The sequence below is a fragment of the Vigna angularis genome, chromosome 4, assembly GCF_016808095.1.
Source record: "Vigna angularis cultivar LongXiaoDou No.4 chromosome 4, ASM1680809v1, whole genome shotgun sequence".
NCBI lineage: Eukaryota > Viridiplantae > Streptophyta > Magnoliopsida > Fabales > Fabaceae > Vigna > Vigna angularis.
Genome location: NC_068973.1, coordinates 14,996,023 through 15,018,805, shown reverse-complemented (window position 1 = coordinate 15,018,805; position 22,783 = coordinate 14,996,023). Strand labels below are relative to the sequence as shown.

General features: G+C 40.1%; 1 protein-coding gene across 2 annotated transcripts; it reads right to left on the bottom strand.

Moving 5' to 3' along the window:
* Positions 1-1,071: 1,071 nt before the first annotated feature.
* On the bottom strand, positions 1,072-22,574 carry LOC108323605 (probable helicase MAGATAMA 3). Of its 2 annotated transcripts, XM_052876684.1 has the most exons (10): positions 22,398-22,574; positions 19,627-19,734; positions 19,455-19,547; positions 17,468-17,521; positions 17,028-17,086; positions 16,848-16,932; positions 2,296-2,664; positions 1,873-1,995; positions 1,693-1,779; positions 1,072-1,443 (listed from the first exon to the last, which is right to left on the bottom strand). In XM_052876684.1, the coding sequence occupies exons 2-10, from the start codon at positions 19,732-19,734 to the stop codon at positions 1,231-1,233; spliced, it is 1,191 nt and encodes a 396-aa protein (XP_052732644.1). In that variant the 5' UTR covers positions 22,398-22,574; the 3' UTR covers positions 1,072-1,230. The 2 variants fall into 2 exon arrangements, with proteins under 2 accessions (XP_052732644.1, XP_052732645.1); XM_052876685.1 differs by lacking the exon at positions 17,468-17,521.
* Between the last annotated feature and the right edge of the window lie 209 nt (positions 22,575-22,783).

The window sequence follows — 22,783 nt, the reverse complement described above, 5'->3', positions numbered from 1 at the left end:
ATTAAAGATTTGTATTTCTATTAAGACATAATCACAACTCAAATCCCTCGTATTTATAATTAACTCTTTATTAAATTTTGTTTATATTGAATATTAAAAAAAATTAAATTATTAATTGAGTTTTTATAATTTAATTATTTTTCATAAACTATGTGATGACTGTTATTTATTTTCATTATTTTATTTATTTGTTTTTGTATATTAAGAAATGAGTTTATGTTGTTAATATAAAATGATATCCTAGTTAATGTAAAATAAAAATGTCTTTTATTTCTTTCATTAAAAATATGTTAGATAATGAGATCATCATATTATCATCTATAAGGAACAAAATATTGTTTCTATCACCACAATTCATATCTCTTCATCATGTTTTCCAATCATAAATATTGATAAGATTGTTTACAATGCCTTCTAATTGCTTTCACAACATCGTTTAGGATTATCAAGAAATTGCTTCCATCACCACCATTGAGGAAATTATTCTTGTTATTTAACATATTTTCAATGAGATCAATATAAATCATTCTTCATTTTAGACTAATCACAATATTATTTTATAATAACAAAAACCTTATAGGATAGACCTAAAACTTAATCAAACCTTTTATTAATTAATAAACTATTTGTAACTATTGTAACTATTGCTAAATCTTTAAGATAAAACAATTATTTTATTACAAATAAAACCTGACCTCAGGTTATACCATTGGTTCACATTTACCTTGTAAGAATATCAACCGAATTTTTGGCTTTCCTCGAGACACTCACAGTCCTCTCAACTTTAGAAAAAGATAAAGTTATTTAAATTCCATTATTCAATGATCCGATTAAAATTGAGAAATAATCTTTACTATTAGACATGCTTCTTACCATCAATTTCAATTTTAATATTTTAACAATTGTCCTAAGCGCCCAGGTTAGTCTTAAATAGTAGTGCTTCTTTAAAAAGTACAACTTAATAAAGTAACTTTAAAATTGCCTTCATCCTCAAACTTGTCATCATGTGGAAATAAAGCATACAAAATTTCATTTAATGGTAAAACAGAGACTAAGTTCGAAAAACAGGCCTAATAAAAAACTGCATTTTACTTGCATATAATAATACCAGGTAGAAAATCAGTGACTATGCAGTGTCTTTTTCTGCATAAAATGAATACTATCATTTTTCCTTCTCATGACAGGAAAACGACATAAATTACACTTGTACACTCTACAACTCAACTAACCCTAATCCTCATCAAAGCCCGCATCATTCATGTCCACGTCGCGATCGTCGTTGTCCTCGGCTTGTGCTTGATCATCAAAGGTTGCAGCAGTGTTAGGCTGCACGTCATTATCCACTGTACCAGTGGGTCCAATCAACTGAGATGGTTCGACCACCTTTTTTTGCATGGAGGCTAGACTGTCATCACTGAAGAATGATGAATATGGTTGAGAAACCTGCAGATGAAAATTGTTTAGTTCGTCATTTTTTTTTGGTGAAAAAATTTCTTGGATCCATAATCTAACCAGGAATGTATTAGCATAGATTCAGGTGAACCAACAAACGAATATTTATGGAGACATTATAGATAAAAGGAACATGTACTAATGGAGAGTGTACTAAAAGGAACATGATCAATTAGGCTCAATTAAAATTCTTATTTTAACGGATCAAATTCATGTGTTGCTACTTATAAATGACCTTACTTTGAATAAACAGTCCCTTTTCTCTGCACTTTCCACTAGCTTGTTCCATTGTTCACTCCTCCTTAATGTTGAGGCAGATCCAACCACCTATATCAACAACACAAAAATGGATCGGTATTCAGGTGTATGGACCAAATGAAATCCATGAACTCATCACATTAACAAAAAAAGACATAGTACCAATACTGCTGACTTTGCTCTAGTGATCCCAACATTCATCCGTCGGATGTCTCCTACAAAACCTATGGCTTTATCTTTGCTTGCCCTGACACATGAAAATATCGCAATGTCCTTTTCCCGTCCCTGAAAGAAAGTAAATTATGATTTATTTCTTCAATTCCTAACATTTTTTAAAACTTTAAATTTATAATTTAATCAAACCAAATTACACAATGAAGGCTCGTCTATGGTGCAGTGCAACAGTTCATAACCAGCTATCTATGCATTCGTAATCTATCTTGCAAATGACAGGTTTATTGTATTCCAGATGGTAAACAATGTAAACCTTATTCAAGTATTTGCATAATTTACTGTTAAATAATTAGCAATAAAACTCAAAATGAACATGAAGGATATCATACAATAAACACTAAGCTAGTTTACCTGGCAACCATCAACAGTACATATATCCACTACTTTCTCAGCTGACATTCCAAAAATCTCCTCAAAACGTTTTTGGAAGAGCTTGACTTGTTGACTATAGGGTGTTATAATTGCAACTTGGTTACCAGATTTGAGTGCCGGATAGAGTGAAATCAGTTTTTGATACAAGAATAGAACAAAGTCAACTTCCTCAATATTTATCCATGAACCACTCCCAGATGGTCGAGCCTCTTTTCCCTCGTGTATATCAAAGAAGCAGAAGGGGCCAAAGCAGCGGTAATCATGCCATGCCCGTATTGTCCGTGATTTCACCTCATCCCCATCTTGCAATAAGTCTCCATAAAACTCCCCGGAGGGAAAGCTTCTTATCTGTTCGATCATTACATAATAAAACTCATTCAGAAAAATTCACAGGAAATTTCAAAAAGAACAAAGTAATAAAACAGAATATAATGATGAGTTTTCTCCACAGAAAAGTAATAAAAAAGAAAAACAACTCAAGGACCAAATACTAATGATATTAACACAATCCCTTGATGGAACACGATAAAACTGATTAACAGGAACAGGTTATATTCCCTGTTATGTGATGCAATGCAATCAAATCCTAGGGGAAAAACTTCAGGATTTTAGAAGTGTGGTACATGACAGAATTAGAATCGGACCAGAGTAGTATTTGTTAAATATATTATCTTTATTTTTTATTTTTATTAGTTAGTTTGTTATTATTTCTTATTTGTATTTTGGGTTTAACCCATATTTATTCTATTATAAATAGATGACCCTATGTGTGTATTAAACACAAGAGAGTTTTCTGTCTCGCATCAGTCTGGTGTTGCTGTCCACCACCGCCCGCTGCCACCCGCCACAGGCCGTCCACCGCTGAGGATGAGGAGGTCGAAGAAGTTCTCAATGCACATCCTGCAAAAGGATGGGTCAATGTTAGGCCTTGGAGGGTTTATGAGAGGAAAAGGGTGAGGAATAATACCTAACTGTTATCTAACTGAATAACAGTTAAGAGGGCGGGAACAGGGTATATATAAGGACCCTGTATTTGTCCCAGGAGGGCAGTGAGTGACTTGTATCTAGTTAACCGGTCTTAGAACCGAGAGAAGGAGGTTAAGCTCCTGAGTACATTGTATTCTTGATTTGTTGGTGTGAATGCAATTCCATTCTTTCTCATTCTATTTGGTACTGTGTTGGTGTAAGTGAGTGAGAGTTAGAGAGCTCGTTAGGGATTTTCTTTTGGATACCTAACAAAGTGGTCCGACCTGCCGGATCCATTTCGAGGAGAGAACGCGATGGAAGGGAAGTTACATGCTCTGGAGAACAGAATTGAAGGAAAAATGAACGTGGTTGAAGGACGAATGGAACACCTGGAGATGGCAGTAGAAGGGTTGAAGGCGGAGTCAGCGGCAAACCGGCAAGACTCGATAGCGATGCGTAAAGACATCCAAGAACTGTTACGGGTGATGGGTGTGCAAAGTAAGCCAAACGGGGAGAGCTCTGACGGAAGCAATGGGTCAGTCAATGATAATGGGGGTGGCCGGCGCGATGGAGCAGAAGGAGAAAGAGAAGGGGACCGATCAGAGAATCAACCAAATTGGAGACGACGGGTGGAGTTACCAGCGTTTGAAGGAGCCGATCCTTTGAATTGGATTAATAGAGCCGAAAAATTCTTTGAGATACAGAAGGTGGCGGAGGCGGAGAAGATCGAACTGGCTCACATCAGTATGGAGGGAAGCGCCGGTTATTGGTTTAAATTTTGGAAGGAAAAGGCGAGCGACCGAACATGGGAGGGGTTCAAAGAAGCGTTGTTGATCAGATTCGAGAGTCGATACCGGGGCGGCATTTTTGAGAGAATGGCGGCGATCAAGCAAACATCCACGGTGGAGGAATATGTGAAGGAATTTGAAGCTCTGGCCGGACAAACGAAAGCGTTTTCGGACGACCAGTTGTTGGGATATTTCCTGGCGAGTTTACAGGAGGAATTGCGATGCCAGGTGAGGCCCCACGACCCACGAAACTTGATGACGGCTATGAAACTAGCGCGGGACGTCGAAGAAGCTCTACGCGGGCTAGGTCTGATAGGGTGGACGCCATCCAAGAATCCGCCATTATGGGGACGAACGACAGGAGGAGGAACGGGGGTGATAAGAACCGATCCGCCTAGGAGCCAGTCGATACGAACGACTCCGACCGAGAGCGTCGGGTCCGTCAGACGTGACAGTGCTACGGGAGGGGGTGTGGTGAGAGGCGGAATACACGGAGGAAGTGATAGCCGTGGAAGAAGTTCAAGAAACCTGCCTTACCCGGAGTTTCTGAAACGCAGAGAAGAAGGAAGGTGTTTTCGATGTGGGGGGCCATTTAGCCCAGGGCACCATTGCCCGGAGAAGAGTTTACGGGTGGTGATATTGGCCGAAGACGAAGAAGAGGAGGTTGAGGGAGAAGAGGTAGAGCTGGAGCCACCCTGCATGGAGTTATCGGCGTTCTCGGCCGGTGGGTTGACGCAGCCTAAGACATTGAAGTTGCAGGGAAAAGTGGGAGGAAGAGACGTGTTAATATTGGTGGACAGCGGCGCAAGCCACAACTTCGTTAGTCAAGAATTGGTGAGGGAGCTGAAACTCGAGCAGGAGGACACATCCCCATATCACGTCAGTTTGGGGGATGGTCAACGGAAGAAGACGCGGGGGTGTTGTCCGAGAGTGGTGGTCTGCATGGGGGACGTCGAGATCACGGAGAGATTTTATTTGTTCGAACTGGGGGGCGTAGACATGATTCTCGGAGTGGAGTGGTTGGCTAAGTTGGGTGAGATCACGGTAGACTGGGGAAAATCCACCATGTCGTTCTGGCAAGGGGAGCAGAAACGCACCATAACCGGAGACCCGAGGTTGGAGAGGAGGGTGATAGAACCCGAACAACTGCTGAAACTCAGCGAGGTAGAGTCGTGTGCGTTGGTTTGGAGTCTGGAGGGCAAAGAGGCAAGTTGGGAGACTGAGGAAGAAAGTGAGTTGACGAGAGAACAAAAGGAGGATATGAAGAAACTTTTGGAACAGTACGTGGGGGTATTCCAGGAATTTCCAGGACTGCCACCTAATAAAATGGCGAAACATCAAATTGTTTTAAAAGAAGGGGCCGATCCTGTAAATGTGCATCCTTATCGTTACCCACATGTCATGAAATCGGAGATCGAGCGACAGGTGGCGGAGATGTTACATGCAGGGATTATCCAACCCAGTATAAGTCCATTCTCTAGTCTGGTGATCCTCGTTAAGAAGAAGGACGAAAGTTGGAGATTTTGCATCGACTACCGGGCTCTCAACAGGGTGACTGTTCCAAACAAGTTTCCCATCCCGGTGATTGAAGAGCTTCTGGATGAACTAGGGGGAGCGACGTACTTTTCGAAAGTGGACCTCAAATCCGGGTACCATCAAATAAGGATGGAAGAAGAGGATGTTCCAAAAACGGCGTTCAGAACGCACTTGGGCCACTACGAATTTCTGGTGATGCCCTTCGGCCTCACCAATGCTCCGGCCACCTTCCAAAGTGCCATGAACGAGCTGTTCCGACCCTACCTGCGGAAGTTCGTTCTCGTCTTTTTTGACGATATACTCGTGTACAGTCCGACTTGGATGGAGCATATGCAGCAGGTGAATCTCGTGATGGGGCGACTACAGGAACAACAATGGGTTGTCAACCGAAAGAAGAGTGAGTTTGGAAGAACATCAATAAGGTATTTGGGCCATGTAATAACAGGGAGAGGTGTCGAAATGGACAAGGAGAAAGTGGAGGCGGTTCTAGCCTGGGAAGAACCGAGAACGATAAAAGCGCTGAGGGGATTTTTGGGACTCACCGGGTATTACCGGAGATTCGTCCGAGATTACGGCAAGATAGCGCGACCATTAACGGAGATGCTAAAAAAGGGGAACTTTGTCTGGACTGAAGCTGCTAGAGGAGCAATGGGTCGATTAAAGGAGGCGGTGACGACGGCCCCAGTGCTTGCGCTACCAGATTTCACATGACAGTTTCAAGTGGAGTGTGACGCCTCGGGGGTGGGTATCGGGGCTGTATTGACACAGAGAAAAAGACCCATAGCTTACTTTAGTAAGGCATTGTCGGAGGGGACGTTGGGGAAGTCGATCTACGAGAAGGAGCTCATGGCGGTGGCGTTGGCGGTTCAGCACTGGCGGCCCTATCTGATGGGTCAGAAATTCGTTGTGCACACGGATCAGAAAAGCTTGCGGTTTTTGCTGGAACAGAGAATAACCACCCCAGCTCAACAACACTGGATAGCCAAGCTACTGGGCTACGATTTCGAAATCGTTTACAAGACGGGGCAAACTAATAAGGTGGCTGACGCTTTATCTAGAAAGGAAAGAGATGAATCGGAGGAGGAAACCGAGGAGGTTATCCCAGGAAGGGAGAAGGAGCTGAATATTGTAGTAAGACCATACTGGAAAGACTTCCAGGAAGTGGTAAAGGAAGTTGATGAGGATGAAGAGCTTAGAAAAATCATAACCGCCATAAACCAAGATCCTGACAAACATCCAGCATTCACGATGGAGAATGGGAGGCTGCATTACAAGGGGAGACTGGTTCTCTCGGCCAAGTCAAGTTGGATTCCAAAGCTGCTGGTTGAGCATCATACTACACCGACGGGAGGTCATTCGGGAGTATACCGAACCTACCGCCGGATCGCACAGTCCTTGTACTGGATCGGAATGAAGAAGGCGGTAACAGAATTCGTAACTCAGTGCCTGGTATGTCAGCAACATAAATATTTAGCAGCCTCTCCCCAAGGATTGTTGCAACCCCTACCAATACCCCAGGTTGTGTGGGAAGATATCAGCATGGATTTAATAGTAAGGTTGCCGAAATCCAAGGGGTACGACGCGATACTTGTAGTTGTGGATCGTCTGAGCAAGTACGCACATTTCATTCCTCTCAAACATCCTTATACCGCAAAGACAGTGGCTGAAGCGTTTGTAAAGGAGATTGTGAAGTTGCACGGGATACCCAAAACTATAGTTAGTGACCGAGACCCACTCTTCCTCAGTTTGTTTTGGAGGGAATTATTCAAGTTACAGGGTACTCAGCTTCAGATGAGCACCTCCTACCATCCAGAGACTGATGGACAAACGGAAGTGCTCAACAGAATTTTAGAAGGTTATCTCAGATGTTTTTGCTCTGAACAGCCTAAAGGCTGGAACATGATTCTCCCTTGGGCCGAATACTGGTATAATACCAGCTATCAGGGAGCAGCAAAGAGTACCCCTTTTGAAGTTGTCTATGGAAGATCACCCCCTACTTTGACCAGGTTTGTACCGGGAGAAACGATGGTAGAAGCTGTAGCCCAGGAATTGCAGACGCGTGATGAGGCACTGCAGCAACTCCGTTTCCATTTGGCAAGGGCTCAGGATGCGATGGTCAAACAAGCTAACCGAGGGAGGAAGCCAGTTACGATTAAGGTGGATGACTGGGTATTTCTCAAAATCAGACCGCACCGACAAGTTACGATGCCAGTGAGGTTGCACCCGAAATTAGCAGCTAGGTATTATGGACCGTTTAAGGTGATTCAGCAGATAGGGGAAGTAGCATTCAAGTTGCAGTTACCGGAGAACGCAAGGATTCATCCAGTCTTCCATGCGTCCCAGTTGAAGTTAGCTATTGGAACGAAGCAGGTAGAGAAGGAGCTGCCAAAAGATCTGCAAGAAAGTGGCCCAACCTGTTTGCCTAGCAGAGTGTTAGATAGACGGGTCCGGCAGCAAGGAGGGGACCAAAGAGAGCAATTACTCATTGAATGGCAAAACAGTGGGGAGGAAAGCGCCACTTGGGAAGATCGTGTGATGATGCAAGAACAGTTCCCAAAATTCAACCTTGGGGACAAGGTTGATTTTCAAGGGGGGAGTAATGTTAGGCCTTGGAGGGTTTATGAGAGGAAAAGGGTGAGGAATAATACCTAACTGTTATCTAACTGAATAACAGTTAAGAGGGCGGGAACAGGGTATATATAAGGACCCTGTATTTGTCCCAGGAGGGCAGTGAGTGACTTGTATCTAGTTAACCGGTCTTAGAACCGAGAGAAGGAGGTTAAGCTCCTGAGTACATTGTATTCTTGATTTGTTGGTGTGAATGCAATTCCATTCTTTCTCATTCTATTTGGTACTGTGTTGGTGTAAGTGAGTGAGAGTTAGAGAGCTCGTTAGGGATTTTCTTTTGGATACCTAACAGTCACACTCAAGAGAATTGCTACTCCTTATATGATTTCCCTTTTCAAAGATTGAAACTTCCAATTCGAAGACTGAAACTTCCACTTATAAGTTCACCGAGGACAAATATCAAGAATATCTAAGGTTAAAGTCTAATAGCTTGGCACAGTCATCTCAATCTCCAAGTACATCAACAGCCTACGTTTCTCAATCCATAGAAGGTAAAAATTCAATCTCAGGCAATTCAAATCACATTTCTGGTAATACCTCTAGAAAAACCTCATTTCATAACCCTTGCAAATGGATCTAAAACTTCCTCAAAAGGAGTCAGACATGTTTCCTTGTCTCCCTCCCTCAATCTCAATGCTGTCCTTTTGTCCCTAATTGTCCTTTTAATTTAATTTCCCTAAGCCAGTTGACCAAAATGTTAAATTGTTCAATGAACATTTACAGGAGCGTGGTTCGGGATATCGGTGTTACCCTCCTGAAACTAAGAAGTATTACATGTATGTCAATATTACATTCTGTTAGATGTTAAGATGTGTGTTTCTGTTATTTGGGCTTAGTCTATTCTGTATTAAGGGCATTGGCCCATATCTTACAATATAAATAAACTACCCTATGTGTATGCTAAACACACAAGGGATATTTTCTCCCAATCTTCTCTATTTCTCATATGGTATCTAGAGCACAGGAATAGTTCCAGTCAACTCCACGGTCTCCGGCACCTATCACTACCGCCGTTGTCGCAGTCGCCGCCGCCGCTGCCATCGCCGCCGCCGCCGTCGCCGTCGCCGGAGTTCCAGAATCGATCGGCGACCACACCATCGGGATCGTCTCGGCCGGGCGACCACCGTCGTACGAAGATCGCGGCGATCGGACCACCCACGCGCCTCCACGGGCCGCCGCCGCAAGAGTCGCCGCTGCCGCCGCGTCGCCGGAGCTTTCCGCCGCCGATCAGCACCGCCGTGATCGCCTCCTCGCCCTCTTTCTGGATCTGTGGTCGTTGCGTCAATCGGAGCACTTTGAATTTTTAGGGTTTCTCCCTCTCTATGGCGTCTTCCTCGTCTACAAACACCTCTGTTGGTGGCTCATCTTCTGATCCCTCAATATATACCAATTATGTGAATGTACACTTGTCCATTGACAAGTTAGATGGCACAAATTATGCAACATGGGTGTCCGACATCAAACTTTGGTTGAAGAGTCAGGGGTATTTAGATCATTCTACTCAAAATGTGACTACTGCTCCCATAGATGACACTTCCCGCTGGATGAAAATTGATGCTCAGTTATGCATTGTTATAAAGTCCACCATTCACTCCTCACTGAAACAAATGTTTCGATCCTATGAAACATGTTCAGAAGTATGGGCACAAGCGAAGTTGTTATACACCAATGACACTCAGCGTCTTTATGGTGTTTGTCAGGACCTATTAACTGTTATTGGTCCGCGCAATCCTGGTCCCATGGCAGATTATTTGGGTAAAATTCATGCCCTTCTTCATGACTTTAATGATATATTACCTCCTGCTTCCACTCCTGCTGAAGAATTGGAACAACGATCAAAGTTCTTCATGTTGTTGGCATTATACGGACTCTCTGATGATGTTTCTCATGTCCGTGATCAGATTTTGGGTTCTCCTGTCATACCCAACTTTACTTCTACGTGTTCTGCTCTTTTGCGTATAACCTCGTGGCAAACCCGTCACTGAAACATCCCCTCATACTAATGATTCCTCTGTTATGGCTGCTCAACGTGATGATCGAAGTCGGTCTCGCAAGCCAAGTAAAGGACGTCCAAAATGTGACCATTGTGGCAAGTTAGGCCACAAGATTGATAAATGTTATGCTCTCCATGGACGTCCTCCTCGACCTGTAGCAATGCCAAATTCTGATCCACCTCCCCGATCACCGTCTGCAGACCATCCTACTTCATCTAATACCATAGACAAACCTGCACTCTTCAACGAATTTCTCAGATGGTATGAGGATCATCAGCACTCTGGTTCCACTACATCTGCATCTGTTGCACGTACAGGTACACCTTTTGTTGGTCTAACTCACTCCCTCGGACCTTGGGTCCTTGACTCAGGCGCCACCGATGACATCACCGGTAACAAGTCTTTGTTTTCTTCCTTGTCATGTCCTGATAATTTACCCTCGGTAACAATGGCTGATGGGTCTAGAGTCTCATCTCATGGTATTGGTATTGTTAATATTTTTCCATCCATATCCATTGATCATGTACTTTATGTCCCTGGGTCTCCCTTCAACTTATTGTCCATTAGTCGTTTAACTCGTACTCTTAATTGTGTTATTTCATTTACTAAAGATTCTGTTTGGTTGCAGGACCGGAGTTCGAAACACATGATTGGCACAGGATGTGAGTCTCATGGCCTTTATCATCTCCGTCCTTCTCCACATGTTGGCGTAGTCATGGAGTCACCATCCCTTCTTCATGCTCAGTTCGGTCATCCTAATCTTGCCAAACTACAACAACTTGTCCCGAGGTTGTCCACATTATCAAGTTTGTCGTGTGAGTCTTGTCAGTTAGGGAAGCATACTCGTAGTTCCTTTCCTCGTAGTGTCTCACAACGGGCGTCGTCTCCCTTTTCATTGGTTCATTTTGACATTTGGGGACCTAGTCGTGTTAAGTCCATTTTAGGTTTTCAGTATTTTGTTACTTTTATTGATGACTATTCCAGATGTACTTGGTTGTTTTTAATGAAGAATCGTTCTGAGTTGTTTTCTATTTTCCAATCTTTTTTCAATGAAATAAAAACACAGTTTGGGGTTTCTATTCGAAATTTACGTAGTAATAATGACCGTGAATACCTTTCTCAACAGTTTAAACAGTTTATGGCTTCTCATGGCATTCTTCACCAAACCTCATGTGCTTATACCCCTCAACAAAATGGGGTGGCTGAGCGCAAGAATAGACACCTTATTGAAACAACTCGTACACTTCTGATACATGGTCAAGTACCCTCACGTTTTTGGGGTGATGCAGTTCTCACAGCATGTTATATCTTATCAACTGCATGCCATCTTCCGTCCTAGATAACAAAATCCCGCATTCTATCTTATTTCCTCATGACCCTCTGCATCCATTACCTCTTCGAGTTTTTGGGTCTACATGTTTTGTTCATGATTTTAGTCCTGGTCTTGATAAGTTATCTCCTAGGTCTCACAAATGTGTCTTCTTAGGATTTCCACGGTCACAAAAGGGCTATAAGTGTTTTTCCCCTTCTCTCAATCGTCATTTTATCTCTGCTGATGTCACTTTTGATGAGTCTTCTTTTTACTTTTCACATCTATCTTCTAGTTCTGTACCTCTCCCTGTTACTGTTGATATTCCTCTTATCTGTGATCCTCCTGGTGATACTCCACCCCTTTTGTCTTCTTCTTTAGACTCTCATTCATCACAGGCTCATCCTTCACCTCCACCACTTCAGGTTTATAGTCGCCGTAATTGTCTCCCTCATGACTCACTTCCGGTGCCGCCTCATGTGTCTCCTTCGGCTCCAGTAACTGAGTCTGACTTGCCTATTGCCCTCCGTAAAGGTATACGCTCTACCCGTAACCCTTCCCCCCATTATACTGTTCTTAATTACCACAGATTATCTCCATCTTTTTATACTTGTCTCTCATCCATTTCTTCTGTGTCAATTCCCAAATCTGTGGGTGATGCCTTAACTCATCCTGGTTGGCGTCAAGCTATGATGGATGAATTAAGTGCCTTACAGGAAAGTGGAACTTGGGAGCTTGTCCAATTACCATCTGGAAAGTCTGTTGTTGGTTGCAGGTGGGTGTATGCTATCAAGGTTGGTCCTGATGGTACAATTGATCGTCTGAAAGCTCGACTGGTTGCCAAAGGCTACACACAGATTTTTGGTTTGGATTATGGTGATACTTTTTCTCCAGTGGCAAAAATGACCTCTATTCGCCTATTCATTGCCATGACCGCTCTTCGACAATGGCCTCTTTACCAACTTGATGTCAAAAATGCTTTTCTCAATGGTGATTTGCATGAAGAAATTTATATGGAGCAACCGCCTGACTTTGTTGCTCAGGGGGAGTCATCTGGATTGGTATGTCGTCTTCGCAAATCCTTATATGGCCTAAAACAGTCTCCTCGGGTCTGGTTTGGTAAATTCAGTTGTGTTGTTCAACAATTTGGTATGTCTCGCAGTGAAGCGGATCATTCAGTGTTCTATCGCCACTCGAGTGCTGGATGTATCTACTTAATAGTGTATGTCGATGATATTGTTCTCACAAGAAGCGACTATCTTGGCATCTCTCAGATGAAACAACACCTTTGTCATCATTTTCAAACCAAAGATCTTGGCAAACTTCGGTACTTTTTGGGTATTGAAGTAGCACAATCCAGTGATGGTATTGTCATATCTCAGAGGAAGTATGCGTTAGACATCTTGGAGGAAACAGGGTTAATAAACTGTAAATCTGTTGAGACACCTATGGACCCTAACATCAAACTCCTACCAAATCAGGGGGAGCCTTTCTCAGATCCTGAACGGTATAGAAGACTAGTTGGTAAATTAAACTATCTTACTGTTACGCGTCCTGACATTTCCTTCGCAGTTAGTGTGGTGAGTCAATTTCTAAACTCCCCATGTGAAGACCATTGAGATGCAGTTGTTCGCATACTGAAGGATATTAAAAGATCACCTGGAAAAGGTTTGCTATATGGCCCTAACAACGATACAAAAATCGTTTGTTATTCAGATGCTGATTGGGCTGGTTCCCCTTCTGATAGGAGGTCTACTTCTGGATATTGTGTCTCTATTGGTAGCAACCTGATATCTTGGAAAAGTAAGAAGCAAAGTGTTGTGGCAAGGTCCAGTGCAGAAGCAGAAAATAGAGCTATGGCATCAGCTACTTGCGAGCTTGTGTGGCTTAAACAATTGTTAAGTGAATTGAAATTTGGAGATGTCACTCACATGATACTTATATGTGATAATCAAGCTGCTCTCCATATTAGCTCTAACCCTGTCTTCCATGAGAGAACCAAACACATTGAAGTTGATTGCCATTTCATTCGAGAAAAAATCATATCCGGAGATATCAAGACTGAGTTTGTTAATTCAAGCAACCAGTTGGCAGACATATTCACTAAGTCCTTACGAGGACCTAGAATTGATTATCTTTGTAACAAGCTTAGAACACATGATTTATATGTTCCAGCTTGAGGGGGAGTGTTAGATGTTAAGATGTGTGTTTCTGTTATTTGGGCTTAGTCTATTCTGTATTAAGGGCATTGGCCCATATCTTACAATATAAATAAACTACCCTATGTGTATGCTAAACACACAAGAGATATTTTCTCCCAATCTTCTCTATTTCTCATACATTCTTTGAACAGACTCCTTACTTCTCTCCATCTATTCAGGATGTTTCTATCCTCCGGCAGGTCCTTCCTATTCCAATGGCCGAGTCAAATAGCTCACCCGTCTCTGTCATTCCAAGTCTTGATCCCAATCCTCCTACACCCGTTTCTCCAATACTGAGATCATCCCACACAGGGCCCCAATGAATAGTCCACCTCCCCAAGACAATGGTGAATCTCCTACTTCAGATTCTTCTCCCTGGTCACCTTCTCCCACACCTCTTGGTGAAAATGATTAAGCATGGCCTATTGCCCTCAGAAAAGATACTCGTTCTACTCGAAACCATCATCCTATTTATAATTTTCTTAGCTATCATTGATTGTCGCCCTCCTATTTTTCTCTTTTATCCTCAGTGTCTTCTGTTGTTATACCCAAGAATGTGAAAGAAGCACTTGATCATCCTGGATGGCGACAAGCTATGATTGTAGAAATGCAGCTCTTGACCACAATAATACTTGGGAGCTGGTGCCACTTACCCCGGACAAAAAGGTGGTTGGTTGCCGATGGGTGTATCCAGTTAAAGTCGGCCCTAATGGTAAAATTGATCGGCTCAAGCCCTACTTATTGCAAAGGGTTACACTCAGGTTTATGGTCTTGATTATTGTGACACTTTTTCTCCTGTTGTCAAGATGACTACTATTTGCCTCTTCTTTGCCATGGCAATCATTCGTCATTGGCCACTTCATCAATTAGATATCAAGAATGTTGTCCTACATGGTGATATTGAGGAAAAGGTTTATATGAAGCAACCTCCTGGATTTGTTGATCAGGGGAGTCTAGTATGGTATGCAAATTGCATCGATCTCTATATGGACTCAAACAATCACCTAGTGCTTGGTTTTGGAAAGTTTACCTCCATTGTTCAAAAATTTGGGTTAAAACGTAGTGAAATAGACTATTCGGTTTTTTACTGTCATTCTTCTCTTGGGAAATGTGTTTACTTAATAGTATATGTTGATGATATTGTCATTATAGGAAATGATGTTGTTGGAATATCTCAACTGAATGAGTACTTGTGTAGACATTTTCAAACCAAGGATCTTGGAAGTCTCAAATACTTCTTAGGCATTGAAGTAACACAATCAAAAGATGGAATTGTAATTTCCCAAAGGAAGTATGCTCTTGATATATTACAAGAAAAAGACATGATTGATTGCAAATTGGTAGACAGCCCCATGGACCCAAACCAGAAATTAAGGACGAAAGGTGAATTATTCTTCGATCCAGAGAGGTGTAGGAGGCTGGTTGGAAAACTGATTTACCTCACTATTACAAGGTTAGATCTATCCTTTGCAGTTGGAATGGTTAGTCAGTTCATGCAGATTCCTTGTTTAGACCATTGGAATGCTCTCATTCGCATTCTAAGGTATATCAAAAAGGCTCTTGGGCAAGGATTGTTATATGAAGATAAAGGAAGCATTCAAGTCTTTGGGTATTGTGATGCAGATTGGGAAGGTTCGCCTATTGATAGACAGTGTACTATAGGATATTGTGTTTTTCTGGGAGAAAACATTATTTCATGGAAAAGTAAGAGAATGTAATGGCACGATCAATAGCTGAAGCCGAGTATAGGGCGATGGCGTCACTCACATGTGAACTTATATGGGTGAAATAATTCCTTTAAGAGCTTAACTTCTATGACATCCATACTATGAAGATGCATTGCGAACTTATATGGGTGAATCAATCTGCTCTCCAAATTGCATCAAATCCAGTGTTGCACGAGAGGACTAAACATATAGAAATTGATTGTCCTTTCGTTTGTGAAAAGTTGTTGACTAAAGAAATAAGTACTGAGTTTGTTGTGTCAAACGATCAACTTGCAGATGTGTTGACCAAGTCATTAAGGGGTCTTGGATTGAGTTTATTTGTTCCAAGCTTGGTACATACAATTTGTGTGCTCGAGCTTGAGGGAAACTTGCAGATGTGTTGACCAAGTCATTAAGGGGTCCTTGGATTGAGTTTATTTGTTCCAAGATTGGTACATATGTGCTCGAGCTTGAGGGAGAGTGTTAAATATATTATCTTTATCTTTTATCTTTATTAGCTAGTTTGTTATTATTTCTTATTTGTATTTTGAGTTTAGCCCATATTTATTCTATTATAAATAGATGACCCTATGTGTATATTGAACACAAGGGAGTTTTCACTATATTCAACTGTATTTATATTGAAATGAGGCAAAAAATAAAGGATAATCGTCTATTAAAAATGTGCTTCTCCCTCCAGCACAATTCTTGCATCTCCACTTTCTGCCAGCTGCCCTACTTTTCTCTTTCAGCTGGTGCCACTTGATTCCTTTTACACTCATACACAAGCAGGCCTAATTTATGAGGCATATTTGTCCCTTCTTCTATTCCCCCGAGCCCCTCATTTTCCATATATACCTTCGTTGTGGGCCTATTAGTAACGTGGAATATATCAAGATCAAATGCTACGAAAAATAGTTTAGGAACAGTAGAAGTGTAGCCTGGAATATTCTCAAGATATTCCATTGTAAGTCTTCAATTTAAAATAACCTGTACTGTTTCTCATTTATATTCTTCAATCTAAAATATTGCCTCGCTCAGTTTTTTGATTACGCATCATTAAATGTCATTCCTTCAAAACCATAATTCTACTGCACTTAAATTTTGATAAAAAAACCCACCACTATAATACCACTTAAGCAACAGAGCCAACATGGCCCCGGTATTTCCCCAGCATATGAGGCAATTCTTAGGTCTGAACCAATTGAACTCATTTGGCCACACGAAGACCACGTTAGAGAAATTAATTTTGCAAGATTCTGCTTAACATGTATTAGAAATGAATTATGGCCTAAGTAAACTCCAAAATCTAATTCAAAGGGGGAAAGATTGCCCACACCTTACGAGCAGTATTTTAGTCATATTCTTAGCTAATACAGAACATGTTAACAGTATGCACCAACCTCAGGATGCATTCGATATTGGGTCTTCAACATTTTAACCGGGTAACCAGCCTCCATCAATCTTTCAAATAAGCTTGTGCCATATCTTAATTCATGAAACAATAAAGCCAAAAACTCATGTGTTAGAAAAAAATGGTTTAATGTATTAAAATCATAATCACCACAAAACTAATTGTTTACCCGTGATTCTTAGCAATGTCCGAAATTACAGTTGCTGGAAGTTGAGCTGGATCACCAACCTTTAAAAATGTTGCAACAAAATGTAGCCTCAATAAGGACAACACTAGTCAAAATTACTTAAAAAGTCTGTAACCCAACAAGCTTTTAAAAGGGTTCAACAATTGTATAAAATATTTCCACTGTCCAGGCCTTTGTCTAACCATTAATAATTAATAGACAAGAATTATCAATCCCATTGCTGTATACCATTTCACATTGTTTTGATTAAGAGTTAATATGAATAATGGATTTTCTTTCTTCGCACATGCTGTCAAAATGCATTTTTTTTCTCAATTTATATTTTATACATGATATAGAATATTGTTCACACATATATTACGATAAGTAAAAAGTAAAATCATGTACGTTCCTGTAATGCAAGGATAAGCGATGTAAAGTACCAGAAAAACTTTTTTGCATTGATTGGCTAAAGGAACAAGAGTTGCAGGCTCCACCTGTCATAAAGAGTTGAAATAAAATAAGCAACAACGTTTTAGATCTGCTCATTACAAAAATAAGTTATACAGCCTGAAACTACATAATAATAAACCTTTTCAACTTTCCAAGATTGACCATTTTCATTGCAACTTAGGAAAAAAGATTAAAGTTATTAGTCTAGTTTAGTAAATAAATACGGTTCCTAAAGAATCTTGTTACGAAGTTCCTCCTTGTGCATTTGGTTCTACTTGTTTCATGTATGATATTTCTCCAAGATAAATTTATCTTGCTCATCGAATTCTCTTCTTGGGTGTTCTTGACTTGGGAGACCACATTTACTCCATGACAAGTATCCAAGTACTTGGGAAACCTACTTTCAAAAGAACCAAACAGTTAAATACTCCACCAAGTCGTAGTGCTCAATGTGAGACATAGGCACCATATACTACCCAAGTTCCTATAAAGCGCCATTCCTGAGAGTTGACATCTTGATGACTTTATCTGTATGACACTTAACTCAGTGACACTTCATTCAACTCCTGTATCGGTCAGGGTTCCTAGTAGTCAGAATTTTGTGTAGGTAACCCTTTTTGAGACACCAAGAACTAGGTCTGATGCCAATTGACAAGTACCTAAGAATTTGAGTAACTCAACTCTCAAAAGTCAGCCATCAAAGGGGCAAAAGCAAACACTTGAATACTTCCCCATGCATCCCATATTGCAGCTTGATGTGGGACTTAGGCGCCCATAACACCCAAGTTCCTATTGCTCGCCTACAAATTGATTCTTCAGTTCCTTTAATGTTGCATTTTTCAAGGAAATCCCTTTCTTCACTACCCAACAGAAACCAAATTCAAAATGCTACCACTGCCTTATCTAGGAATCCTATCTTTTATCCTCAACTTTTGAATTCTCAAATATCAACAACCTATTCCCAACCACAGCAGCTCTCTCCTTTGACACTCAGTGTCATCCCTATATAGTGATTAATCCCCTGCCTTAGAGGTCTTCAACTATTCTAGTCCCATCGTAATCTTCCACTAGCTTAACTACTGTGGTTTGTAATTGTATTAATTCTACCTTTAATCTCCACCCCTTTTATAATTATTAGATAACTTCGTCAAACTACCATTTTTTTGAAATTTACTTTTGTGATACGGTGGATCCCTTGTACTCGAAATACATTTTAGTTTTGCTCTTTTATAAAAATAAATAAGCCAAGTGTTACACCAAAATGAGCATGTTTTAGCTTGCTGGAGGATGAGTTATGATACAAGTAGAACCCCAAGAACAAGGAAAATTCTTCAGAACACTGTCCCACTGAAAAGCTTCGCTAAAGAAAAAGAGGCCCGCTCAAGTGACAAAGACTTTTAGGGATTTCAGATATACTTTAGACTTAGTCCTCAGTAGCTTATTTACTCCAAGAGGAAAAAAAAATTTGTACTCCAGCCAAAAAATATTTGAAAACTCATTATAATCTAAAGGTATTTCTATCTATATAATCTAAAATTATTTCTATTTTTTACCTCAGCTTAAGCTTTCCTGATAGTTGGTTCATGGGATATTATCAGTCTCTATGACCATAAGGTCTAGAGTTCAATCCTTTCCTCCCCTATTATTTTCTAATGAAAAGTTATACTCTAGCACAAAACAGCTGGGTCTTTGCGTTATTCACAGCTCAAGCCAAAAGGACTCCGGTGTGGGTAAGTAAGAGATACTAAGATTTAAAACATAAAATCATTTTTATGTCTTCACATGATAGCTTAAGTTTCAGGGATTATTGGTTCATGAAGGTTATTCCATCTTCATACTACAATTAAAAATAAATAAAAATTAGTTGCTGGAATATTTTGAGGTACCCCAGCAACTTAAGATCAAACTTTGTCAAGTTAGTTTATATTATAAGCAATATTAAAAGTGACTCAGCAACTAAGAGGATTTGACACTTACAGCCTGTGCTGCTTCATCTATAATCACAACATCAAATCCACGATTTAGTTTACTGAAAACATGGGAACCACTAAAGCTGAGAGTTGAGAAGACCTGCCAAGAAGACAGAAAATACTATGAAAATCAGATTGCTTTTGCTTATGCATTCAACATAAAGTGTGGGAATACATACAATAGTGGCCTCGTCTAAAATTGCAGCTCGGATACTGTCATCATTACATCCTGCAGTACTCTGCTTATTGGTGGATGATTTATTGGCACTAGAACGTTTTTGTTTCATCTGCATATAAAAGTTTCAACCTTTAAATTCAACCCAATTACATTTGAAGTGTGTTAATAATACAGATTTTTTTGTAATAGAAACAGCAATCCTGTAAGTAATGCTTAGACTACCACTTCAATAGTTAAAATACTGTCGCAATTGCCAGGGTGTGAACCAAATACAATAAATATCTATTATGCTCAAAATTTATTTTCTTTAAGAACATCATTCCAAAAAAGGTGTATAAAATGATCACCATATCGTCAGTGGTTGGTACACATCATAAATAAAGCCACGACAGATGAACATGTTTTGGGCTTGAAATCTAGATACAAACGTGTTTTCAGTTAATAACATCATATGACTAGATGACCCAATTATAAGATATATGAAGCCTGAACATGAAGGTAAATCATTTCATTGATCAGAGATCCTTCCCCACAAATGATGTAAAGTTTCAGTCCTAGTGCAGAGTGATGAAGCTTCATTATCTTCAAGTGCCAATAAACGTTAGGCATAGTTCTCAATGTCGAGCAACCATACATTGCATGGATATCTATTGATCAAAAGCATTAAGAATAATGCACGTTTGTCAATATTAAATTTAGCATATTATCGATCCTTTTGTGCACAAAGACAAACTACCTGCTTTTCAGAGATCTAGGCCATCAAATCATAAATGGCATTATGCAAACAAGGTTCCAGAATATGGAAAAAGAGGAGGAGGTTCTATTAGACTTCTCTTTTCCATTGCAGTTATTCACTTTGGACTCTGTTACAACTTGACATAAAAAATGTCACATGGTGATTTTGAAGTCTACATGGGGCATACTCTTGGATTTGTTGCTTAGGAAAAGTCATCTAATATGTATGTGTCTACACAAGTCCTTATGTGGTTTCAAGCAATCACTATGCGCATGGTTTGGTCATATGTCAGAAAATTTACTTTCGACAATCTAGAAATGTTACGCCTGTGGACACAACAAAGGATTTAGGTATCAAACCTGTACCCAACTAAGGAGAGCCATATTCTGATCCTCAGTACAAATGGTCAGTTGGTATGCTAAATTACCTACTGTGACTTCTCCAGGTATTGCTTTTACAATGATCTTAGTAAGTCAAATTTTAAACTCTCCTTGTCAAGACAATTGAGATGTGATAGGATTCTTGGCAGCAACAACCCTGAACCCACACAGATACACACTTCAACAAACCCACAACACGCAGTACAAACCAAAGAACCAAACTGTTTTATTATTCTGGTAACAAAGACTTATGTTCGTAAGCAACCAAGGGAGCAATCATCTCTTCACCCAGGATGTAATAATCCTGTCACTACAACAATAAACCCAAAACTGTCCCCCTAAGACACACCTCCCCCCTATATAACCAACCCTTCTCACCTAACAACCAACCGTCTAACCAACTAACAACCTCCCTCACCCTATGTCCTGTTTTTTATCTCTTTTTTCCTAACATAAACTGTAAAGGTCCTATCAAGATGTGATCATTCGGATCCTAAAGTATATTAAGAAGCCTCGTGGCAAGCCCTCATTTTGAAGATATATGAAATACTCAAATTGTTGGGTATCCTGACACCAATTAGGCAGGGTCACCAAGTGACAATTCAGGGTATTGTGTTCTTATTGAAATGATTTAACATGTGGAAAAGTGAGAAACAAAATTTTTTTGATAAATCTGCAGAAGCATATTACATGTCAATGACATTAGTCCCTTGTGAGCTTATATTAGAATAAAGTTCTGAAATGCACCTTATATGTGTAGACTTGGTAGCAAGACACATTGCCTCTAATACTATCTTTCACAATAGAACAAACATATTGAGACAAATTGTCGTCTCATAAGAGAAGAATTAGAGTCTTAAGACATCACCATTAGGTTTGTCAATTCTAGTGAACAATTAGTCAACATATTTACCAAGTTTCTTAGAGGCCAAGTATATTTGCAAAAAGCTAAGCCTATATGATTATATGCTCCAACTTGGAGGGGAATGTTATCATTATAGAAATAAGGCACAAATCCTATATAATCAAACATATATAGATTATATATATACATATTATTGGAAACCTTTTTATTTATTCAGATATCATATCTTTATTATTAGAGGATGTAAAATCTTTTATTTATTGTAATGATTCTTTTTTCTCAATATAAATAAAATATCTAGGTTGTATTAGAAACACACAGTTTCACTTCAATCTCAATCTTTCCTATAGTTTAATAGGAAGGATGATTAGAAGCTAAAGTAATCTAAAAAGAAGCCAAGTATAACCTACTTCACAGGTTCTAGTAACACATTCACCAGCATAATTAACTTTATAGAATCATTGTTTTGATAGGAACACATTTTGGAGCCTCTTCATCTAACTTCATATCACTCATTATATCAAGACTCTTCATTCATTTCAGGAGAATGTCAGCATCCCCTTAGGGTTGAATATTAAGTGGTGGTAAGTTTTTATTGAAAAAGAAAAAAATCATTGCATTTTATAGTTTTGAACTACAAATGTTTTCTTCATCAATAAAAACTTACCTGTTAGGTTCTTTATCCAAGAACCTAGGAAAAACTCACTCCTTACTCTTCAAACACACACTCCGACAAAGAAATGTTTCTTTTATTCACTTTCAATCAACAGAAAGAATACAGAGAACTTAACCTCTCCCCCTCAGGACAATGAGTCCTGATCAACAATTCAGTGATGACAGTCTAGCCTCCATGCAAAAAAAGGTGGTCGAACCATCTCAGTTGATTGGACCCACTGGTACAGTGGATAATGACGTGCAGCCTAACACTGCTGCAACCTTTGATGATCAAGCACAAGCTGAGGACAACGACGATCGCGACGTGGACATGAATGATGCGGGCTTTGATGAGGATTAGGGTTAGTTGAGTTGTAGAGTGTACAAGTGTAATTTATGTCGTTTTCCTGTCATGAGAAGGAAAAATGATAGTATTCATTTTATGCAGAAAAAGACACTGTATAGTCACTGATTTTCTACCTGGTATTATTATATGCAAGTAAAATGCAGTTTTTTATTAGGC